Source organism: Neovison vison, chromosome 2 (genome assembly GCF_020171115.1).
Source record: "Neovison vison isolate M4711 chromosome 2, ASM_NN_V1, whole genome shotgun sequence".
Lineage (NCBI taxonomy): Eukaryota > Metazoa > Chordata > Mammalia > Carnivora > Mustelidae > Neogale > Neogale vison.
Window position 1 is genome coordinate 184488690 of NC_058092.1, and position 19601 is coordinate 184508290.

The 19601-nt window shown below is 53.0% G+C and overlaps 1 protein-coding gene across 4 annotated transcripts in view; it reads right to left on the minus strand.

Annotated features, from left to right (window-relative positions):
* Positions 1-10886: 10886 nt before the first annotated feature.
* Positions 10887-19601, minus strand: part of LRRC20 (leucine rich repeat containing 20) — a 118466-nt gene continuing 109751 nt past the window's right edge. For 3 of the 4 annotated variants that reach the window (XM_044239687.1, XM_044239686.1, XM_044239689.1), the window contains one exon: positions 10887-11133. In XM_044239687.1, the coding sequence (XP_044095622.1) occupies positions 10979-11133 (155 nt within the window). In that variant the 3' untranslated portion in view covers positions 10887-10978. The remainder of the gene's footprint in view (positions 11134-19601) is intronic. The other variant, XM_044239688.1, reaches the window with a different exon arrangement.

Consider the following 19601-nt stretch of genomic DNA (forward strand, 5'->3'; position numbering starts at 1 on the left):
GGTTCCAAGCAGATGGAAGAGAGTGACTGGCCCATTCCTTCCTTTTCTGGGGGTGGGGCCTCTATCCAGACATCTGAGGAAAATGTTGGAATCCAGCCTCTTCCCAGTCTCCCTCCAGCTCCTCCTGTGTCCTGAGTGGCCGGCAGAGTTTTAGAGTTGGAAGACCTTAGAGACCAGGGAGTCTAACCCCACCCTGGGCCAGGGCTCCGGTTCCTAATGCCCAGTAGTGGGTAATTCTGCCTCGCATCACCCTTTCTTTGCCCAGAACAGCCCAGAAGGAGCAGCGGGGAGGGAGAGCTCCCTGTCGAGACCCCCTTCTGCAGGCCAAACATCTGATTTTCTTTGGGCTTTTTTTTCTTCCTGTGGCTTGCCTGAGGATTATCTGTAAAATGGGACTAATAACAGTACCTATCTCCCAGAGTCACAGTGAAGATGAAAGGAGTTACTCTATGTATCGCATGTGGAACGGTGCCTCGCCTGTAGTAAGTGCTCCCTAAACCTTAGTTATTCGTATCATTACTATCTTGAGCCCACCTCCCTATGGAAGCGCTCACAGTTCTCAGAGTCCCTCTGACTGTCAGGACCCAGAACTGTGATAGGTGATATCAAGCTCCCTTGACTGACTCGGAGTTCAGGGCACTGCTGTAAAATCCGTATAGCCCAGCATTGCCATTTATTGTCAGTGCGACTTTTGGAAAGTTATATAATCTCTATGTGCCTCAGTTTCCCTGTCCATGTAGCCCAGCGTTGTTATTTATTGTCGGGGTGACTTTGGAAAAGTTATATAATCTCTTTGTGCCTCAGTTTCCCCGATCTACAAAATAGGGATAATAGTACCCACCGTAAAGTCACGCACTGACAACAGTGCCTGGCACATAGTAGGTACTCAATAAATACGAGCTGTGTGTTGGGCACTAGGCTTTGAATAATTCAATCTCACTTTTTCACTCCCCCCCACCTTCTCACCCTTTCCTCTGCCTTTCACCTTTCCTTAGCAGCCACATCATTCTAGGGCATTAACTCAGGCTTGTGGCCAAGTTCCCACATTCCCCATCTTTTTAATTTGAGTGGTTCTGGATCATGAAGCCTTTTTTTCTTGTTCTGCCTCCTGTTCCACAGACTTCTTTCCTTCACCTTTATACGGTGCCCAAATATATGAACACACCCAAGTACCACACAGAGCACACTCCATGGGGTCAGCCTCCTGTTCCACAGACTTCTTTCCTTCACCTTTATACGGTGTATAAAGGTGCCTCCTGTTCCACAGACTTCTTTCTGCCTCCTGTTCCACAGACTTCTTTCCTTTACCTTTATATGGTGCCCAAATATATGAACACGCCCAAGTACCACACAGAGCACACTCCATGGGGTCAGCCTCTGTGCGGCAGGGAGGGCAGTGGCATGGATTGAAGACCTGCGTGTGAATTCTTCCTCCACCGTTAATCACTGTGTGACCCAGGTGATAAGCCTTCTGACTTCATTTTCCACACCTATATAATGGGATTCACAATCCTCCTCAAGTGCCTGTCATACAGTGCCCTTCCTTATCCCCAAAGCCATGGGAAGAGGCCGGATAGACTTGGTAATATCTCTCCATGCAGATTAAAAAAAAAAAAAGTGCCTCCTTTCACTCCCCTCCTTGCCCCAAAGTGGCTCCCAGGAAACCAGAGGCACCTCAGTGTTCTGTTGTAGATCATGCCTTCCTCCTGGGCTCACATGATGGCAGGGCTGGGGTCCTTCCCAGTCCTGAACTGCGGATCCAGAGCCCCTCAGACAAGCAAGGCACCCTTGTTCCTGTTTTGCAGGTGAACCCAGTGCCTGATCCAACCCTGCACAGCCGGGCAGTGGCAAAAAGAGGAAGAACATTCTTCTAGACTTCTTGGGCATTAGCCCTGCTGCTCCTACCCCAGCCTGCCTTCAAGGTTCTTGGCCCTCTGGGAGCATCTGAGAAACTATGGGTATAGTTGTTCAGAGCACAGAAGAGATCTCTGTCCGTCTTGAGGAGGCCCACCCCCGCCTTGACATTCAGGGGTTCTGATGGCCCATTCTGGCCAACCTCTTGGCCTGTCCCTTCCTCCGGGGTGGGGGGGAGCTTGCCCCATGCTGACCTGCCTCTATCAGCTGTGGCCTAGGGAGTCTTTTCACAGAAAACCCCACCATCCTGGAAACTGATTTCCATCTGAAAAGCTGGGAACCAGGAGGTGGCTTCTGGGCAGTGGGATTCTGAGGAGCCTTGGTCCTGAAGCATTGATGTGAACCCCTGCTTGGAGAAGGGCTAGAGAAAGCAGGGGAGGACGTAGAGGAGGGGGATCTTCTCAGAATCAAACTTTCTGGAGGGCAGTGAGGGAGGTCAAACGGGACCCTACCATGACTGAAGGACTTCCTTTCTCCTTGGAGGTTTAAGACCCTGGTCACAGGCTTTTGCTGGGTATGGCTGGAAGGCACATGAACTCTGTCTCTTCTCAGCCGGGTCAGAGGTGCATTTTGAGATGCCTGAGAGTTGGCAGGAGCCTGAGAGAGGGTTGGCATGAAGCCAGAGCGCCCTGTGGGGAAGCTCCCCGCTGGTGGGAAAGACAAGCATCTCCCACAGGAGACCCAGTCTCTCTCTTCCGGGCTGGAAATGGAAATGCATTTGGGCCTGTGGAGCGAGGAAGGCCACTGGCATAGCCCTCATTTTGGAAAGGCTCAGATTCATGGGGAAGGGGAAGGGGATTCTGCCTGGTGGCAATATGGGGGTCCCTGGGAAGCAGACCCCAGCACACAGCTGGTGTTTTTAGCATCTACTTGGTGGTAGTGGAGGGAGTTCAGGGAGGGGGCGCCTGTTTCCTGGAGGGTGAGGTCCGGAGGTGCAGAGAGGCTGGGTTGGACGTGGGGCCCCTCCCTCTCTCCTGCCAGCCCCTGAGGAGCCCTTCCTTTAGAATGCTTTCAAATGCTTATTAGTGAGCTCTCCCCAAGGAAGGAGGCCAGAGTTGTTATCTGCATTTATAAATGACAAGGGAGGACTCAAAGGACTGACTCACTTCCAGGGCAGGCACAGTTAGGGCAACACAGCCCTAGAGGAGAGGCCAAAATGAAGGCTCAGCAGAAGAGCTCCCAAACGCCAGGGCCCTGCAGGGGTCCCAGAAAGAACCCAGAGCAGGAGCCAGGAAACCTGTCCCTTTGTGGCTCTGCCACCTGCTCGCTGCCCATTCTTGGGCAGTTCACTCCACACGCCCTTTGGAACACTCTTTCTGGAACAGTTGACCTTGTCCTCTGGAGAGCCCAGGATAAGAAGTCTCTTCTTGAGGAGGGGGTGGGCAGCCCCCCCCAGGGAACCCCAGCTCTCTGGCTGGGGTCCTGCCCCCTGGGCAGTGCTGCTGTAGACTTCGGGATCAAAGTGGGGTTCGGGTCAGGCTCCCCAGTTCAGGAAGAACACGTACTTGGAAAAGGTGTTGAAGCCTATTGGGAAAGGTGGGGAGATTTCTGGAGGCAGCCCAGGAGCCTCCTCCAGGGTAGGGGGGTGCTTTTGTAAACCATTTCCTGGGGCCCTGGACGACAATTCTAAGAAACAGGGACTTTGCTCAAAAGGCCAGTTGCACTGTCTGACCTTGGCCAGGTTCCTGGTCTACTCCAGTCCTCAGTGTCCTCTTCTAGAAAATGTAAACACAAGTGATAGTGGGCTCAGACATTGCTGTGGGGATTAAGTGGGAGAAGAAATGGGAAGTACTTGGCATAGTCACAGATATGTGGTAAGCTGCTAGCGTATATTTTAATTTTACTTTCACCTCCTTTGTTCCTTTTGATGAGGGAGTAGGAGACTGGCTGAGAACGGAGCAGGGGCTGGCGCCTTGCACCCCCTCTCCACCCATTCCCCTTGGTAATATGTGTGGCATTCCACAGGCATCCCTGACTGCCCTAAAAGAAGAGCAAATGGTTATCTTGCAGAGATCACAGTCCTGCAAGGCAGGAGTCTCTCTTGGTTTACAAATGTCCTTGAGATTTACAACAAAGAAGTTACCTTATCAATAGCCCAATTTCCAAAGACACATAACTCAGTTCCTCAAGCCCTAACGTCACCCTCCCCTCCGTAAAAAAACCGAAGGAGACGGAGGTAGAAGGAAAAGTAAATAAAGTTAAATTTCTTTTAAAACCTAAATCTCACTAACAAGGACGCTTGATAGCAGGAATGTAACATTCCACCAGGAGACTCCCAATTGTCTTTATGTTAGTGCCTCATTAGAGGGAAAGTGGCCTTGGCTTGATAGTAACCAGGCCTTCAATATCCTGACAGTCTTCTTTGCCCCAATAGCTCTTCTGAACACCCCTTTGTCCTCACCTACCCAACTCCTGTGTATATAACCAGACACTCCTCACAGGCTCGGGGCAGCCGCATCTCTGCCTGCCCACGGGTCCTGTCCCCGTGCTCTAATAAACCACCTTTTTGCACCAGAGACGTCTTAAGAATTCTTTCTTTAGCCGTCGGCTCCGAACCTCACCCCACTGAACCTCACCTAGGTTCGAGAACTTCATCACTTTTTTTATGTTCCCCCTCTGTTCCTTTGGGCAGCCCTGGTTCTTTCCTTCCCCTCAAGTTTTGGATCCTTTAACAGGAACACAGAGCTGGTCATCTGCTTGGTCCTGGGAAGATTCACGCCCTTTCAGGGAAATCTGTTATTAGGAAATCCTACCCAAGCCTCGAGATGAGGCTCTGGTTAACAGGCCGGCCCCTGAGAATGTTCCACTGTGGTTTTGTTAATTACTGTTCATCGAGGGCGTAGGCTCTGAGAAGGTACAAGTGAACTTGTGGATTTGTGCTACATAAACTCCAGTTCCTCAAAAGCTCTGGGAACCAGATTTACCGTTCCACTGATTCCTTCATCGATCAATAAAATTGAATAAAATTTTGATACCAGCTCATCCTATAGGAAGACTTGTGTTTTTAGCTTCTGAAAATTATGCTTTGTCACTGTCTATCACTGGGACTTACTTGGAGTAGGTTCTGAGATGGGGTCTCAGTCATCAAAGTCCGGCTCTCAAACTTCAATGGGCCCACAGATGACATGAGGGTGTAGTTAAAACATGATTCTGACCCAGTGGTTCTGGGGAGGGACCGAGCCTCAGCAGTTCCAACATATGCCCAGGTGCTGTCGATACTGCCTGCCTGAAGACCACACTTGGGAGTGACAAGGGCCTGGGCAAACACTTGACTTTTTTCTTGAAGGAACCCCCTTCAGCATCCTGGCAGTATTTGGCATATGATCACAGGGAGAGCCTAACCAAGAGCAGTGGTCTCATACTGGTGGGACTTCAGGCACAGTGACAGGCTGGTGGGGGTACTGGGGGAGTGCCCCCACTTTCTCGGCTTGTGCCTACTAGCTATGGACCACTCCATTTAGGAAAAGCTCCAGCCACGGTACCAAGACTTGTGAGCGATGGGAAGAAGACCAAAGTAGGGAAGACATCCCACTGCTTGTCAGTCCTTGGGAAGCAGACTTCCTTGGTGAGATGCAAAGGCCCTCAGGCACGGATGATGTGGAATATTAGAGGAACCGCAGAAGCCAGTGTGCCTGAAGTGCGGTGAAGGAGCTGGAGGCACGAAACGAGCAGTGATGGAGGGAAGAAAACATCAGGCTCAAAGACCATTATAAGGATGCGGCTGTTATATTGAACTACCATGGAGAACCACTGTAGAACTTGGGCAGATGAGTGATTTAGGATCCAAAGGGCCTTCCAGGGGTGCCCAGGTGGCACCATCAGTTAAGCTTGGTTTCTGCTCAGGCTGTGACCTCAGGGTTTTGGGATCGAGGCCCGCATGAGGATCTACGCTCAGCACAGAGTCGGCTTGAGATTCTCTCTCCCTCTTTCTTTGCCCCTCACTCTCATCCTCACTAAGATAAATAAATAAATCTTTTAAAAAATTAAAATTAAAAATTAAAAAAATAAAAGGGCCCTGGAATTGTGCAGGGTCTGGCACCGGGTCTCTGGCTCCCACGGAGATGAAGGTTCCCAGTACATCAACTTCAAAGCAAAGCCCACACCTCTGCTCCTCGAAGAGTCCGTTTCTCTCCTGCACTGCACAACTCCAGTGGCCCCTTCCCATTGTTCTCTAGGTGCCTGGCACCGATTAGCTGGAGTCCGTGGCAGGCGACATCCGTGGGGCAGGGCTGTGCAGCTGCCTGCCACATCCACCCTTGAAGACACCCACCTTGCCGGGCTTCCGGTCTACAGGAGTAAGGGTGCCCAGGCCCTTGGTTGTAAGAATTCGGATGTACACACAGTCTGCCATCAGCCCCGGCTGGCCCTGAGCCAAGGCGTGTGACAGAGCTTCAGGGGTGCCCGAACTGTGAAGGTGGGGTGAGTCGGTGGGGGGGGATCTGTCTGTCCTCTCGTGCCCTGTGGGAGTCAGCCTCCCACCAGCAGCCGGTGTGCCCCGGGGCTGCGTGACAAGCAGTGCGGCCCTGCCCGGACCCCCGTGAGGTTGTCAGCAGGGAGGGCTGGGCTTGCATGAGGCAGCGGTGCTCTGCGGGGAGAGGAATGTTCGAGTGTGCGAGATGGATGTGCGGTGGCGCCCCCAGCGCTGCTTACCTGCACCATCTGTTGTGAAGCCCTCGGACGTTAGGGAAGGAAGGCAGGGGTAGCACCCATTTCTCAGATGAGGAGAGTAAGGTGCAGAGAGGCCTCTTCACGGGACTGTGATGGGAAAGGAAGCGTGCGAGCTGGAGATGGCATTGCTTGTCCTGTCCGAGCTGGTCTCCCTGTTCAGACCCCGGCTCTGCTCCTTCCCAGGCCCATGCTAAGCCCAAAACTGAGCCGGCTTCCTCATCGGCACAGCAGGCATCAGGAGGGGGGACTGCTAAGAGTAATGGAGAAACATCCAGGTGCCTGCCTGGTGCTTATAAGGACCAGGAGCTCCATGGGTGCTCTCGCCCAGACCTCAGGCAGCCAGCTCGTGGCCCTTTCCTGAGGGAGGGGTCTGGCACACCTGGCGTCCCGCTGCTCCTGGCCCCCGTCCGTCCTGGCCTTGGCATCTCTCCCAGGGCTACGCTCAGGGACTCTGGGGCAGACCCTCCGAGGAGCCACTCTCCACGCCAGGGCTGGCTTTCTGAGAAGCAAGAGGCACGTTTGGTGTAAAACGCAGCTCCAAAGCAGGGGTCTAGGATCCCACACGGTATTTTGGTGAGACCGAGAATCAGTATCCTCTATGTGCCGTGATGGATGTTACCAGAATTCTGGTGTTGTTCTTTTCACAATAGCTACGGAGACTCAGTATCGTGAACACTTGAAGACTTGAAGCTAAGATAATGTCGTATATTAATTACATCTCAGTAATACTTAAAAAAACAAAAAAAACCCTTGAGTCCCACACACCTGTCTACATTCATAAGACTTGGTTATACCCCTGCCTTCTTCAACATAATGGTATCGTTCCAGGAAACTCCTGCCTGAGAAAGGGAAGTTGTAAATAACTTTATTGTTCATTCCGGGGCTTCCTGAATCATTTAAAGGAAAACCACTCAATTCTTCAGTAAATAGCATCGCAAGAGTTTATATCTTACAGACTCCGATTTCCTTGTCTCCAAATGCCCCTCTGCTGTGTCCGCCCATCCCAAACCAGACCATAATCCTCACCTAGGCTCAGTCAAGGTGTCCGTCCTCCACTGCATTGAAAACCCACCTGAAATCACACTCCGAAATCTGATTGCCGTGATTTCTGTCATCCCACGGGACACACTAACTAGTCAGATGCTCTCGAGGCGGAGCTTTGTCTCACCAAGCAGCCGAGCCTGTGCGATTTTCGGCGACCCAGAGTTCGACCAGAAGAAATGGGGTCCTCTGAGCTTTGGGGCGAGGGGTGGGCAGTTTGCGTCCAGGCTCATCCACAGGGGACAGATACAGCAAGGCCCCAGAATCAAGAAATAGGGATCAATGTTCCAGAAAGGCCTTCAGGGATCTTCTGGTGCAATCTCCTTATCAACAGGAAATAGGCCTGGAGAGGGAATGGGATCTGTCCAACTCCCAGCTTGCTCGGGTTGTTACAGGGTCATATGAGTTCAGCTCTGCCGTGTGTGTAGACGCTGCCTGGTACCCACTAACCTCAGTGTTGTTACATAAAAATAATGGATTGGGTGGCCCACAACTCAGAATAAACTCAGGAAGCCTTTCAGATTTAGGAAACAAAACCCGACTTGAACTCCGAACTCTAACTTGAGCAGGTAGCGGACCCCCTGGAAGTCTTGATGAAACAGGGTGCCGGCCCACCCCGTGTCGGATTCTGGAGATCGGGGCAGGGGCCAAGAATGTGCACAGCTGGCCGGCTCCCTAGGTGTGCTGGTCCAGAGGCCTCTCTCTGAGAGCCACAGACACTGAGGAACAAACTGCTAAGGGTGTCATTTCTTGCATTGGTAAGGGAGAAACTGAGGGACAGCAGGTGCCTTCATCCTTTCCCAGGTCTGTGGTCCCAGCCGGGGTTGGGGTCTGGCGGTCTTGTAATAGCACAGTTCCAAGCCATGTATCACATCTACCTGGTCACCTCTGCGGCAGCCTGTAATTATTCTGAGTATCACCCTAGGGTGACGCCTTTTGAAGTTCAAGCTTTCAACAAAAGGAGCCCCTCAGGTTTGACACGAAGGCTACAGGGCGGGGTGGGGGGTTTTCTGTGCGGAAAGAAGGAACCCAGCACCAAGCAAGCAGATGAAACCAAAGCGTTCTTTATTGCAGACTGAAGCTAAGGGCTCATTTACACTGTGGGGTCTGATCTGGGGTCTTCTGCACCTCAGGCTTTCCCACACAAGCAAGGGGAGACTCTCCCAGCAGAGTAGAAAACAACTTCCAGAAGCAACCCCTTCAAAAGGGCCTGATGTGAGGACGTGGGGAAGCAGGAGCTGGCTATGCAGAGGGTAACCAGAAAGGCAGTGGCCAGAGGGCCAGGCAAACCCAACCCTCATCTCCTGGGGACTTCAGATCATTCCCTTCGCTGCAAGAGTCACGCAGACTCTGAAAAGATCTGAGAGGCCTGGGGTGTCCTGGGGCTGGTTTAGGGATGGGAGTGGGCACAGTCTCAGAGACCTGGAGTAGCAGGGGGAGGGCTAAGAGAACCTCTGTCCTCCACTCTAAGGATGAGCCCAGGGTCACACCTAGGCCCTGGCTTCTCAAATGATAAAGTGCTTCTAGGAATCACCTAGGAATCTTGTTGAAATGCAGGTGCTGCTGCTGGAGGTCTGGCGTGGGGCCTGGGATTCTGCATTTCTAACAAGTTCCCATGGATGCCAGTGCTGCTGGTCCCCAGACCACACTCTGGGTTGCGAGGCTCTGGCCACACAGTGCTTGTGTGCCTCTCAGAAAAGTGCACTTCTTCTTTGATGCTGCGACACAGGGTTGGGAGGCCAGGCCAGCCCGGACGGGGCCACAGTTCCCACTCGTCCACAGCTGAGCCCTGCAGGCCTGAAGATCCATCTGGACCTCCCTGCCTTGCAAACCCCTTTCCCAGAGCACAGTCAACACAGCATCTCTTGGGACGCTGAGCACCCTGAGCCAACAATGGTCCAACCTGTCAGTCCTAGCTAGGAGGCAGGGGGCCTGGGCAGAGGCGGGCCCCAGGGCTGGGGAGGGGACAAGGAACACGGCATTCTGAGGAGGAGGGTCTGGGGTTGGAAGAAGCTTAACCCTGGGCATGGAAGTGTGGCTTTCAATGTTTGGATGTAGGGTTGGGTGGCCTGGTCTGTACCATGTCCTGGGTCTCAGCTATCTCCCACGGACCAAGACAAAGGTCCAGGCCAGGTGGGTTCTGAGTCTGTTGGCTCCACAGATGAGACGGTGGGAGGCGGATGCCTGGGGGATCAAGAGGTTGGGGTTCTCCACACCACAGATATGATCAGCAAGAGCCCCAAGCCCCTTGCTCATAGGAAACCAGCTATCCCTGTTTGCCAGGTATTGTCTCAGCAGGAGCACTGCAATCCCATGTCCCAGGAAACCCCTCAGTCCCAGTCCTATGGCCTGGCCACATCCTAGACCCCAGGTGGAGGGCCCAAAAATGACTAGGTGCAGGGTTTTGGGTGGAGGCTTGGGAGCTGGCTAGCCACAAATCTGATAGTCTATAGTGTGTTCTGCCCCCCAGGGGACCAATGAGGTGGCGGCCAGGCTGCTGCCAGAAGGAGACCATGGTGGTAGCCAACTACCTTGTACCCAGCCACAGGCATGACTGGCTTGGCTTCTTCTGGGCCACCTCCTGTGTGGCTCAAGGGCTGATGCCATGCACACCTGGTCTGTCCTGCGGAGCCCTCAGAACTGCCTGCCCCGCTCATGTCTTCATCACAGAGGACCCGATCTGCTCCTCTTCCTGGCCTGATGGGCCTTGGGCTCCTCTATAAACGTCCGCAGCCTGGCTCGAGCACAGAGCCACACTCTCCCCACAGCGTTCCCACAACTCCTGGTGCCGGCTCCCGCCAATCTAGAGACCCACGGGGCTGCGGATGGCGCCCCGGAGAGGGCCCCATGCAGGTCGGTCCTCAGGAAGCAATAAACAGAGGGAGGTTGTCTTCTAGTCCTCTCAGGGTGGCGGCTGGCTTTCAGCGCCAGAAGCAAGGCCTCAAACCCACAGTGGCCCAGAAAGTGATCTGCGGGCTCCGAAGGCAACCTGAAGGCACGTGTTGCCCAAAAAGCCTTCAAGGAGCTCAAAGGACTGGCAAAGGCCCCCACTCCCACCGCTGCCCCTTTGCCCAAACAAGGCTCGTAGAGGGTAGGCGTCTGTCCAGATGCACACAGAAGCTGCAGGCGCCCAGCATCCAGGCTCCAGCCCCTGGGGACCCCAGGGCCCACTACTGCTCTAAGCTATCTATCCCGAGCCGGCTGGGCCCCCTCCCAGCACGTGCTCTCTGGCCCACCCGCCCCCAGCTCCCCCCACCCCAGGCTTGGCCTCCCAGGGGCCTGTGGGACGCCCTCCCCTAAGGGTGCCAGCCCAGGTGGCCTCAGTCCCTCGCCGGGTGGCCATGAGGAGGGAGGCCTAAGGTGGAGGGGGTCGGGCACCCTCGGGGGACACGAGCATGTCGAACTTGATGAGTGGCGGAGCGATGACGCGCACCTCAGGGCTCAGGGGGTTGAAGCGGAGGTTGACGCTGCGCAAGGCGGGCATGGTGGCCAGCTTCTCCACAGGCACATCTGTTGAGGAGAGAGGACAGGTTGGGGGGCTGGAGTAAGCAGGCAGAGAAGGACAGGCAGCAGGAAGACGTGGATATAGCTCTCCATCACTCACTGCATGTGGGGCTCAGTGGCTGGCACCCAGCCCCGGGTGGGGGACCCTCAGACCCCACCGCACCGTTACACCCACATGGAGGGAAGCACCCCCCCCCCCCAACACAAACACAGTCAAACGCTAGCATTGCCTCGTCTCTCAGCACAGTCGCTCCTGGGTAGAACCAGAACAAGTGAAAACAGGTGCTCAAGCAAGGACGTGGGCACAGACGTCCCCAGCAGCCGAGTGTCCCGCCACAGGCAAGCGACAGACTAGGTATAGTTAGGTCCCAACAGCAGAACGCTTCAGCTAGGGGAAGGAATGAGGCATGAGTCCGTGCCCCGAATCTCGAACACAAGATGCTGAATGAAAACAGTCAGACACCAAAGTTAACAAAGCATACGACTCCATTTGTAAGAAAAGCCTGGGAAAATCACCTCCATGGAGACCGAGAATGGACAAGCAACTGAGTGCTGGGGGCTGGGGGAATGGGCGCAGGTCTCCTTTGCGGGGAGGAAAGTACTTTGGAACTAGGTAAAGTGATGGTTGTGAACACTGTGAACTAGATACCACTGAACTGTAGGTACGCTTTACGATGGGTACCTTTGTTACATGAGTTGTATCTCCATTAAAAAAAAAAAAAAAGGCAGGGGCACCTGGGTGGCTCAGTCATTGGGTGTCTGCCTACGTCTAGGGTCATGGTCCTAGAGTCCTGGGATTGAGCCCCACATTGCACTCCCTGTTCCCTGCTCGGCGGGAAGCCTGCTTCTCCCTCTCCCACTCTCCCTGCTTGTGTTCCCTCTCTGGCTGTGACTCTGTCAAATAAATTTTTTTAAAAATCTTAAAAAAAAAAAAAAGCAGAGGGGCACCTGGACGGCTCAATAGGTTAGAACCTCCACCTTCAGCTCAGGTCATGATCCCAGGGTCCTGGGATAGAGCTCCCCATGGCTCTCTGCTCAGCAGGGAGCCTGCTTCCCTACCCCCTCTGTCTGCCTTTCTGCCTGCTTGTGATCTGTCTGCCAAATGAATAAATAAAATCTTAAAAAAAAAAATAGCAGAACAAGGCAACAGCTGTATTAACTTGCTAACAGTCTACAGCACCTCACCCTTAACCTTTAGGATCACTCCATCTTTGGGTCAAGTCCCTGGAGTCCCCGAGAACAGCTGTGAGCCTAAAGGACATCACTAACCTTCATCATTATCACAGGACATAACTCGCAGGGCTGCTTGGGGATGAATGGGAGAGCACATGCATTCTGCACAGGACTCCCTGAACATCAGATATGACTATGAAAGGAAACAGAGGCCCAGAGAAGTGAAGTAACTTGCTTAAGGCCCCAAAGACATCATTAGCGGAGACCAGATTGGAATCCAAGTTCTCAAAAAAGACTGCAGGAGTCCAGGGAGAAAGGGGCCAGGCTGGAGACAGAGGTGAAGGCTCAGGTAGGACCTGAAGGGTAGACGGGGGTCTGAATGAGGGGAAGGGGGTATTTGTGGCCAGAGGGAAATAGGGCAGAAGAGTGGGGCTAGGATGCTAGAGCGAGAGCTGGGGGCAGCGGGGGGACCGGGAGGTTCTGTCGATGGCATCTAGAATGACATCGTCCCAGCCTGGATCCTGAGGGCACAGCCCTGCAGGCAGCTATGAACACCAAAGCCTGTAGGACCTCTCAGCCCAGGAAGCCAGGCCCTCCCATCTGGGCCTAGGGACACCTGTGGGACAAGCCACCTGTGCTTCCGTTCCCTGCCTTGGACCACCCGTGAGGGAATCTCTACTCAGGTGGCTGGAACCCAGGCCACCTGGGTTCAGGCTCTGGTTCTCCCATTTTCTAGCCACGGATCTTTGGGCTAATTGATCCAACTTTCTGTGACTCAGTTTTGTCTGTGAAATGGGAGAAATAACACCATCTTTCTTTTTTTTTTTTTTTAAGGTTTTATTTATTTATTTGACAGAGAACACAAGTAGGCAGAGAGACAGGCAGAGAGAGAGGAGGAAGCAGGCTCCCTGCTGAGCAGAGAGCCTGATGCGGGGCTCGATCCCAGGACCCTGGGATCACGACCTGAGCCGAAGGCAGAGGCTTAACCCACTGAGCCACCCAGGCGCCCCAACACCATCTTTCCAACAGGGGTCTTATGAGTCTTAGAGAGATAATACAAGGCACTCAGAACAGTGGCTGGACGGGGTAGGCAGCCAACAACCAGGAGTCAAGGCTCTCACACACACAGGCCTGGGGGCCAGTCCCCCGGAGGCAGACAACCCCCAACCCCACCTTGCTCCAACCCTGCAAGCCGCCCACACACGTGACCTCCCACCCCAGCCCAAGACAGGGCCAGGGCCTCACCCCTGAGTCTTACACAACCTCGGGCCATCAGTAATGGCAAGAACCAACTTCTACCACTTTTGGGCACCTGTATTGGGCATAGGGAGGGTTTTCTGGTTTTTGTTTTTCATTTTAGACGACTTCGGCATGTTATATGCATATTTTTAACTTAGGTAAATGGTACTGTTATAGATCTCATCTGTTTCTGCGCTTTTTTATTAAGCACCATTTTTTTTTTTTTAGATACACACACAGCAAAATGCCTCAAGTTCAGGTAGATGTACAAATAGGCACACACACTCCTGAGACCTCTGTCCAGAACATGCTAGAACACATTTCAAGTATTTCCACAGGGCTCTTGTGCCTCTTTGCAGCTTATCTCCAACTGCTTTTTCTCACCACTGATTCACAAGCTTGATCCTGAACTTGATCCAAGTGGAACCTACCAGTATGTCTTGCTTTAGACCTTCAGTGAGACAATTTTTTACTTGGGGACATTTAAAATACAATTTTCTCAAGTTACTTTTTTCACCTTTTTACTTGGAAATAATTCCTTACTTATAAAAATCTGCAAAGGGAGAACAGTTTAGAGAATATCACATAACCTTCCACCGAGATTCACCGGTGGTTAACATTTTATCCTATTTGCTTTATCATTTGTGCCTGGGTCTTCTCTGCACACACACGTGCACGTACACACACACACACACACACACACACTTGTTCTGAGGGTAACATACATATACCATGGCCCTTCATCCCTACTTCACTGTGTATTTCCTATGAATGAAACAGTCTCTGGGGTACCTGGGTGGCTCAGTTGGTTAAGCGTCTGCCTTTGGCTCGGGTCATGATCCCAGGGACCTGAGATTGAGTCCTGCATCAGGTTCCCTGCTCAGTGGGGAGTCTGCTTTTCCCTCTCCCCGGCTCATGCTATTTCTCTCAAATAAATAAAATCTTAAAAAAAAAAAAAGACATTTTCTGCCATAACCACAGCTATTGATTTTTTAAGTTTACACTGATAGAACCCTTCCCTAACACATGGCCCATATTTCAGTTTCCTTGCATGGCTTAATCATATCCCTTTGGGCATCCCCTCCCCCCCCGCCCCAGGATCCAGAGTAGGGACAGGTGTTGCCTCTCTGTGCTCCTTTCATTTGTCTTTTGTGACACTGACATTTTGGAAGAATATGAGGACCACCATCTCGTCTTTAATAAGGGGTCCCACGTTTTGGGGTACCTGGCTGGCTCAGTTGATACAGCAGGTGACCTGTGATCTCAGGGTTTTGAGTTCAAGCCCCAAGCCAGGTGCTGGAGCCTGCTTTAAAAAAAAAAAAAAAAATTTTGTACTCCTCCCTCTCTCTGCCTGCTTGTGATCTCTGTCTGTCAAATTAATAAATAAAATCTAATAAATAAATAAATAAAAATAAATTTAAAAAATTTTTTTAATTGTAAAAATGAAGAAAAAGAATCTCATGTTTTGTGGTTGTCTGGCACTGCTCGCGACTGGGACTATGGGTCCTCAGCTCAAAGAGGTGGTAGGGTTTTGGGCTGTCAGCACACAGTGTCCATCCATCTGTCCCTCAGATGTGATGTTAACCATCATCACCCAGTCTGGGTGTTATTTGATTTCTCCACTGTGTGATGACTGGTTTTCTTTTGTCTTTTCCTCCCTTGCAACTTGTAAGAAGTCTGCGGGGACACACTTTAGGAGCACGCAAATATCCCGCTTGTCAGAATTAACATCCATCATCCCCAGATGTAACACCTGCTGACTCTTGCCTGATCTGATTTTTTTTTTTAAGATTTTATTTATTTATTTGACAGAGAGAGATCACAAGTAGGCAGAGAAAGAGGGGGAAGTAGGCTCTCTGCTCAGCAGGGATGCTGAGGCAGATGCGGGACTCGATCCCAGGACCCTGACATCATGACCTGAGCCGAAGGCAGCAGCTTAATCCACTGAGCCTTCCAGGCGCCCCGCCTGATCTGATCTTTACGCAGGCTGCAAACTGACTTCCCAGTGCCAGCAGCCCCTCAGCATTTTGCTGTAGGCAAGAGCCTTCCCTTCTCTCCCAGAATTTATTCATCATCAACGTGGATACCTATGTTTCTAGCAGTTTAGGGTTCCCTGCTGAATTTCATCACTTCAGTGCTCAAACTGCCCCAGATTTGGCCAGTGGGAGGCCCTCTGATCCGGCTCCTGAGTCCTGTGAACAGCCACTCCCACCCCCTCTCTGGATGCCCTTCCTGACTTGGCAGTAATGTTCATCTCCAGGCCTCGCTGCCCCAGCCCGGGCATCAGCTACCAGGAAGTCCTCTTCCTCTCGGTGGGAAGAGCATCCGTGCCCAATACTCACGGTGCTGGTGATCAAACCATGTTTTACAAGCCACCCATGAGGCCCTGTGCACATTTGCTCTCTCTGCTTCAGACTGTGGCCTAGAACACCAATCCTGAGTCCTCACCACACTCTAGCTCTCCACTCTGCCAGTGACGGACAGCGAGGTGCCTCTGGCCTTCAGGGTCGGTGTGCTAACGTCCTTGGGTGGATGCCAGCAGCAGGGCCAATTGCTCTGTCCAAGGATATGTGTGTGTACTTCATCTCATTGCTCTCTAGAAACCGTGCTGAGTCTCCAACGGGCTCCAGCCACCCTGGAGTCCCAAGGCTTTCAAATGAGGCTGCCTGGGCCTGCTGGCCCCAACCTCCAGGCAGAGGGGGTCCCTGACCTCTGGCAAGGGTTCTGCGTGTTCTTCCCTTCCCCTGCACGGTGAGGGATGGGCAGTGCCTGGGGCTCCATGGTCCAGGAAGAGGGTGAGCGGGGCCCACCCTGGGCTCTGCTGTCCACCCTTCGGGAAGTGCCCCACAACAGAATTCTCTGAAGACATCTATTCTCCTCCCTTCTGAACTTGGTGACTGGGACCCAGCTACCCCCTAGCTCTTCCAGGAGAAGGGAAGGGGAGGCCACAGGCTCAGGAAAGTTCCTCACAGGTGCCTGTCCCTCAAGTGTATACAATGCTTCCACACTTGATTCTTCCCAGAACCAAGGGGTAGAGCATCACAAGTGCTCCTCGACCCACTTTACAGACGAGGAAACTGACCTTCAGGGGCGGCTCATTCACAGCACCCCCCACAGCCCAAGCCCAGCCTTGGTGGCCGTGGGTGGGGGAAAAAGCAATCCAAAGGCCTTAAATCTGCCTCGGTAGGAGGATCGGTGACCATGGAAGCCTCCCCACCCCTCCACAGGCCGACAAGCCCAAGATGCTCCCAGCAAAGTGGGCGTTTGAGGCCATTCAGGATCTCTGCTGGTGGGTTGGTGGTTTTCTGTTTACTCATGAGTGTTGAGTGCATGGTGACTTAAGCACCTTAGGCTAAGTTTCTCCATCCTCACAACAGCCCTACAGCCTAGTATCAGCTTCTCTCCATTTTATAGATGAGGAAGCTTGTGGAGAGGTTAGGTAACTTGGCCATGTCACACCGGTGGCAAGTGCTGGAGCCAGGATATGAAGTCAGGGCAGCTGGCTTGAGTCTGTGCTCTTCACACCACCTCCCACTGGGCCCTCCAGCCGGGCATCCCATGCCCCCATCCCACCACCAGAGAACCCTCCACAGGTCCCCTTAGTCAACAGGAGACAGAAACCAGTCTTCCTGGGACCTAGCAGGAGTGTGTGGCTTTCAGACCCCAGCATTCACAGATCTCTGGACCACCCAGCCAGGAACGGCTCCCTGCCATAGTCCAGGGACTCCCCCTCCGAGGGGAAGCCAGGGGCACATAAACTCAGAGCTCTCTAATGCCGCCACAGCAGGCATGGCATCTTTGCTGACCTGCCCTGAAAGGGTTTCCTGGAGATTTCTCAGATTCCTTCTAGAATCTTCCATGCCTCCTGTTCTGCTCTGCGTCACAATGCAGAAGAAACCTGTCCCTTTTTCTATGATAAAAATTTCTGAAACTGGTAGCCCCAAATATACTTTGCGTGCACGCCTCCCTCCCAGATTGTTTACTTCATGTGATATGTTGTGGGGAGGGAGTAGGTGGTGGTTAAGATGCTGAGCAGAGCTTTGGAATCAGAAAGGTAAGACTAGCTTTGCCAGTGCCTGACAGTTGCCTCAGGCAGGACCCCTGAACCTCTGCTTTCTCGCCTGGGAAATGCAGGGGGATGGTGAAAGCGAGGGGATGACTTTACAGTGGCAGGGCGCCTGCTGCATGGGCTGCTGGCCAGGGGATGGCTCCCTCTGCAGCCGAACGCCCCCCCCATCCCCCCAGAACATGCCTTCCTCCACCCCCCTGCCCCCATGCTTGGTCAGCTTGGAGGCCAGCAGTGGGTTCGAGCTCCCCAGGAGATGACCTGGAGGGAAGATCTGTGCAGGGCAGAGGTGCTGAGTCCAGACTTCCTCACAGTTCCCCAGCCCCCTACTGATTGGAGAACAAAGCAGAAGGCTGTCAATTATACATGTCCAGATAACCTGCAGACCACTGACAAATACAGAGTATAACCCTCCTCCAGGAAGCTCCTGGCTTAACGTTAATACCTTGCTGGAGGGATAAACAACCTTGGTTTGACAAAAGCAAGGCATCAGGTTTCCAGTGAGTCTTCTTTAGTATACGAAAATCCTCTTGAAAATTCCCTTATCTTTACTGCTCCCCACCCCCATCCCAAAGTGTCTCATGAGTCCCTCCCTCTTGGCAATCCCAGGGCAGTAGCTCCTTCCACCCACGGGTCCTGTCCCTGGGCTTTAATAAAACCATCTTTCAGCACTGAAGACATCTCAAGAATTCTTTCCTGGATGTTGGCTCTGGACCTTACCAACCTCACCAACATTCCAAAATGACCTCACTCACCACCACTCAGGAGAGGTCAGGAGCCTGGGATATGGCCTCCACTGAGAGGACCAACCTGAAAGTCCCTCGAGCTCCTGTTCATGGGTTGCTGGGCAGGGGCTGTACAGATTATGGCAGAGTGACTGTGAGAGCTGGGAGGAAGTTGGAAACTCAGGCACAGTGGGGGAAGGAACTTCTACCCAGATCACCAGCCCCAGGGTGGCCAAACTGAAGAAGACATGGTGGCCTGCTCAGAACGCAGAGGAGGCATGCACAGGAGTCCCTGGGCTGGGCTGGGCCCAATCCCCTCCCAGGAGCTTGCCATCCCTTGGCACTTTGAGGGACCAGGCTAAGAGCTCCTTGAGCACCCAGCTCTCTTTGTGAGCACAGGGCCTAGTCCCTGGCCTGGTGCACCGCCCCCCACCCCCCGCCCCAGTGGCACAGGAAACTCAGGAGCTCCTGAAGATAGGGGCTCCTCTTTGTCCTTGAGTCACCAGGGTGGGGGGTAGGGGGTGAGGCTGGTCATTACCTGTCTGAGGTAGATGCCTACATGTGAGGAGGCAGTGGGAAGGACCCAGAGCCCAAGGCGCACCTGCAAGTTCGGGGAGAGAAGGAAGCAAAGCAAAGGCTTTCCCATAAGCAGGGTTTGAAGTACACTTCCCTCCTGGGAGCAGAGGAAAAGCAAGTTGAACCAACCCAGCATTCACCTGCACTCATTTTTCTGCTGATGTGCTGTCCCGCCTGGCCAGCAGCCTGCTCAACTCCCTGAGGCTCAGTGGGCGAGGCAGGGCAGGAGTGGGGGCTCCCCACAGCCCTTCAGTCTTTCCCCAAGAGCTGCGCTCCCATTCCCCTACCCCCTGGCTGGGACGAAAAGGGCTACCTATTTGCAAGCCTTACCTTCTTCACTGATCAGTGGCAGCTTTTTAATGGTCATAGCAATGGGGCCGGGAGAGGGGGGCCTGAGAGGTAAGAAAACCCCTTTGCACAAGCGTTTAAGAGTTGAAGTCATTTCATGAGGTATTGTAACCTGCATGTGACACAGAAGGACATCAAGGCCCGGGAAGGCTGAGTACCTTGTGTAAATGGGCCCAGCAAAGGAGGCTGCTGGGGTCTCCAAATAACCCATTGTGCAGATGAGGAAACTGAGGCTCCAATTCTTGGCGCTCACAGATTCTCTAACTCTACTCCGGCTCCCCTGAATTTTTTCCAATTAAAATGAAAAGCCTGACTTTTGTGCTTCTGTGTTCGATGCTCCCAGTTTA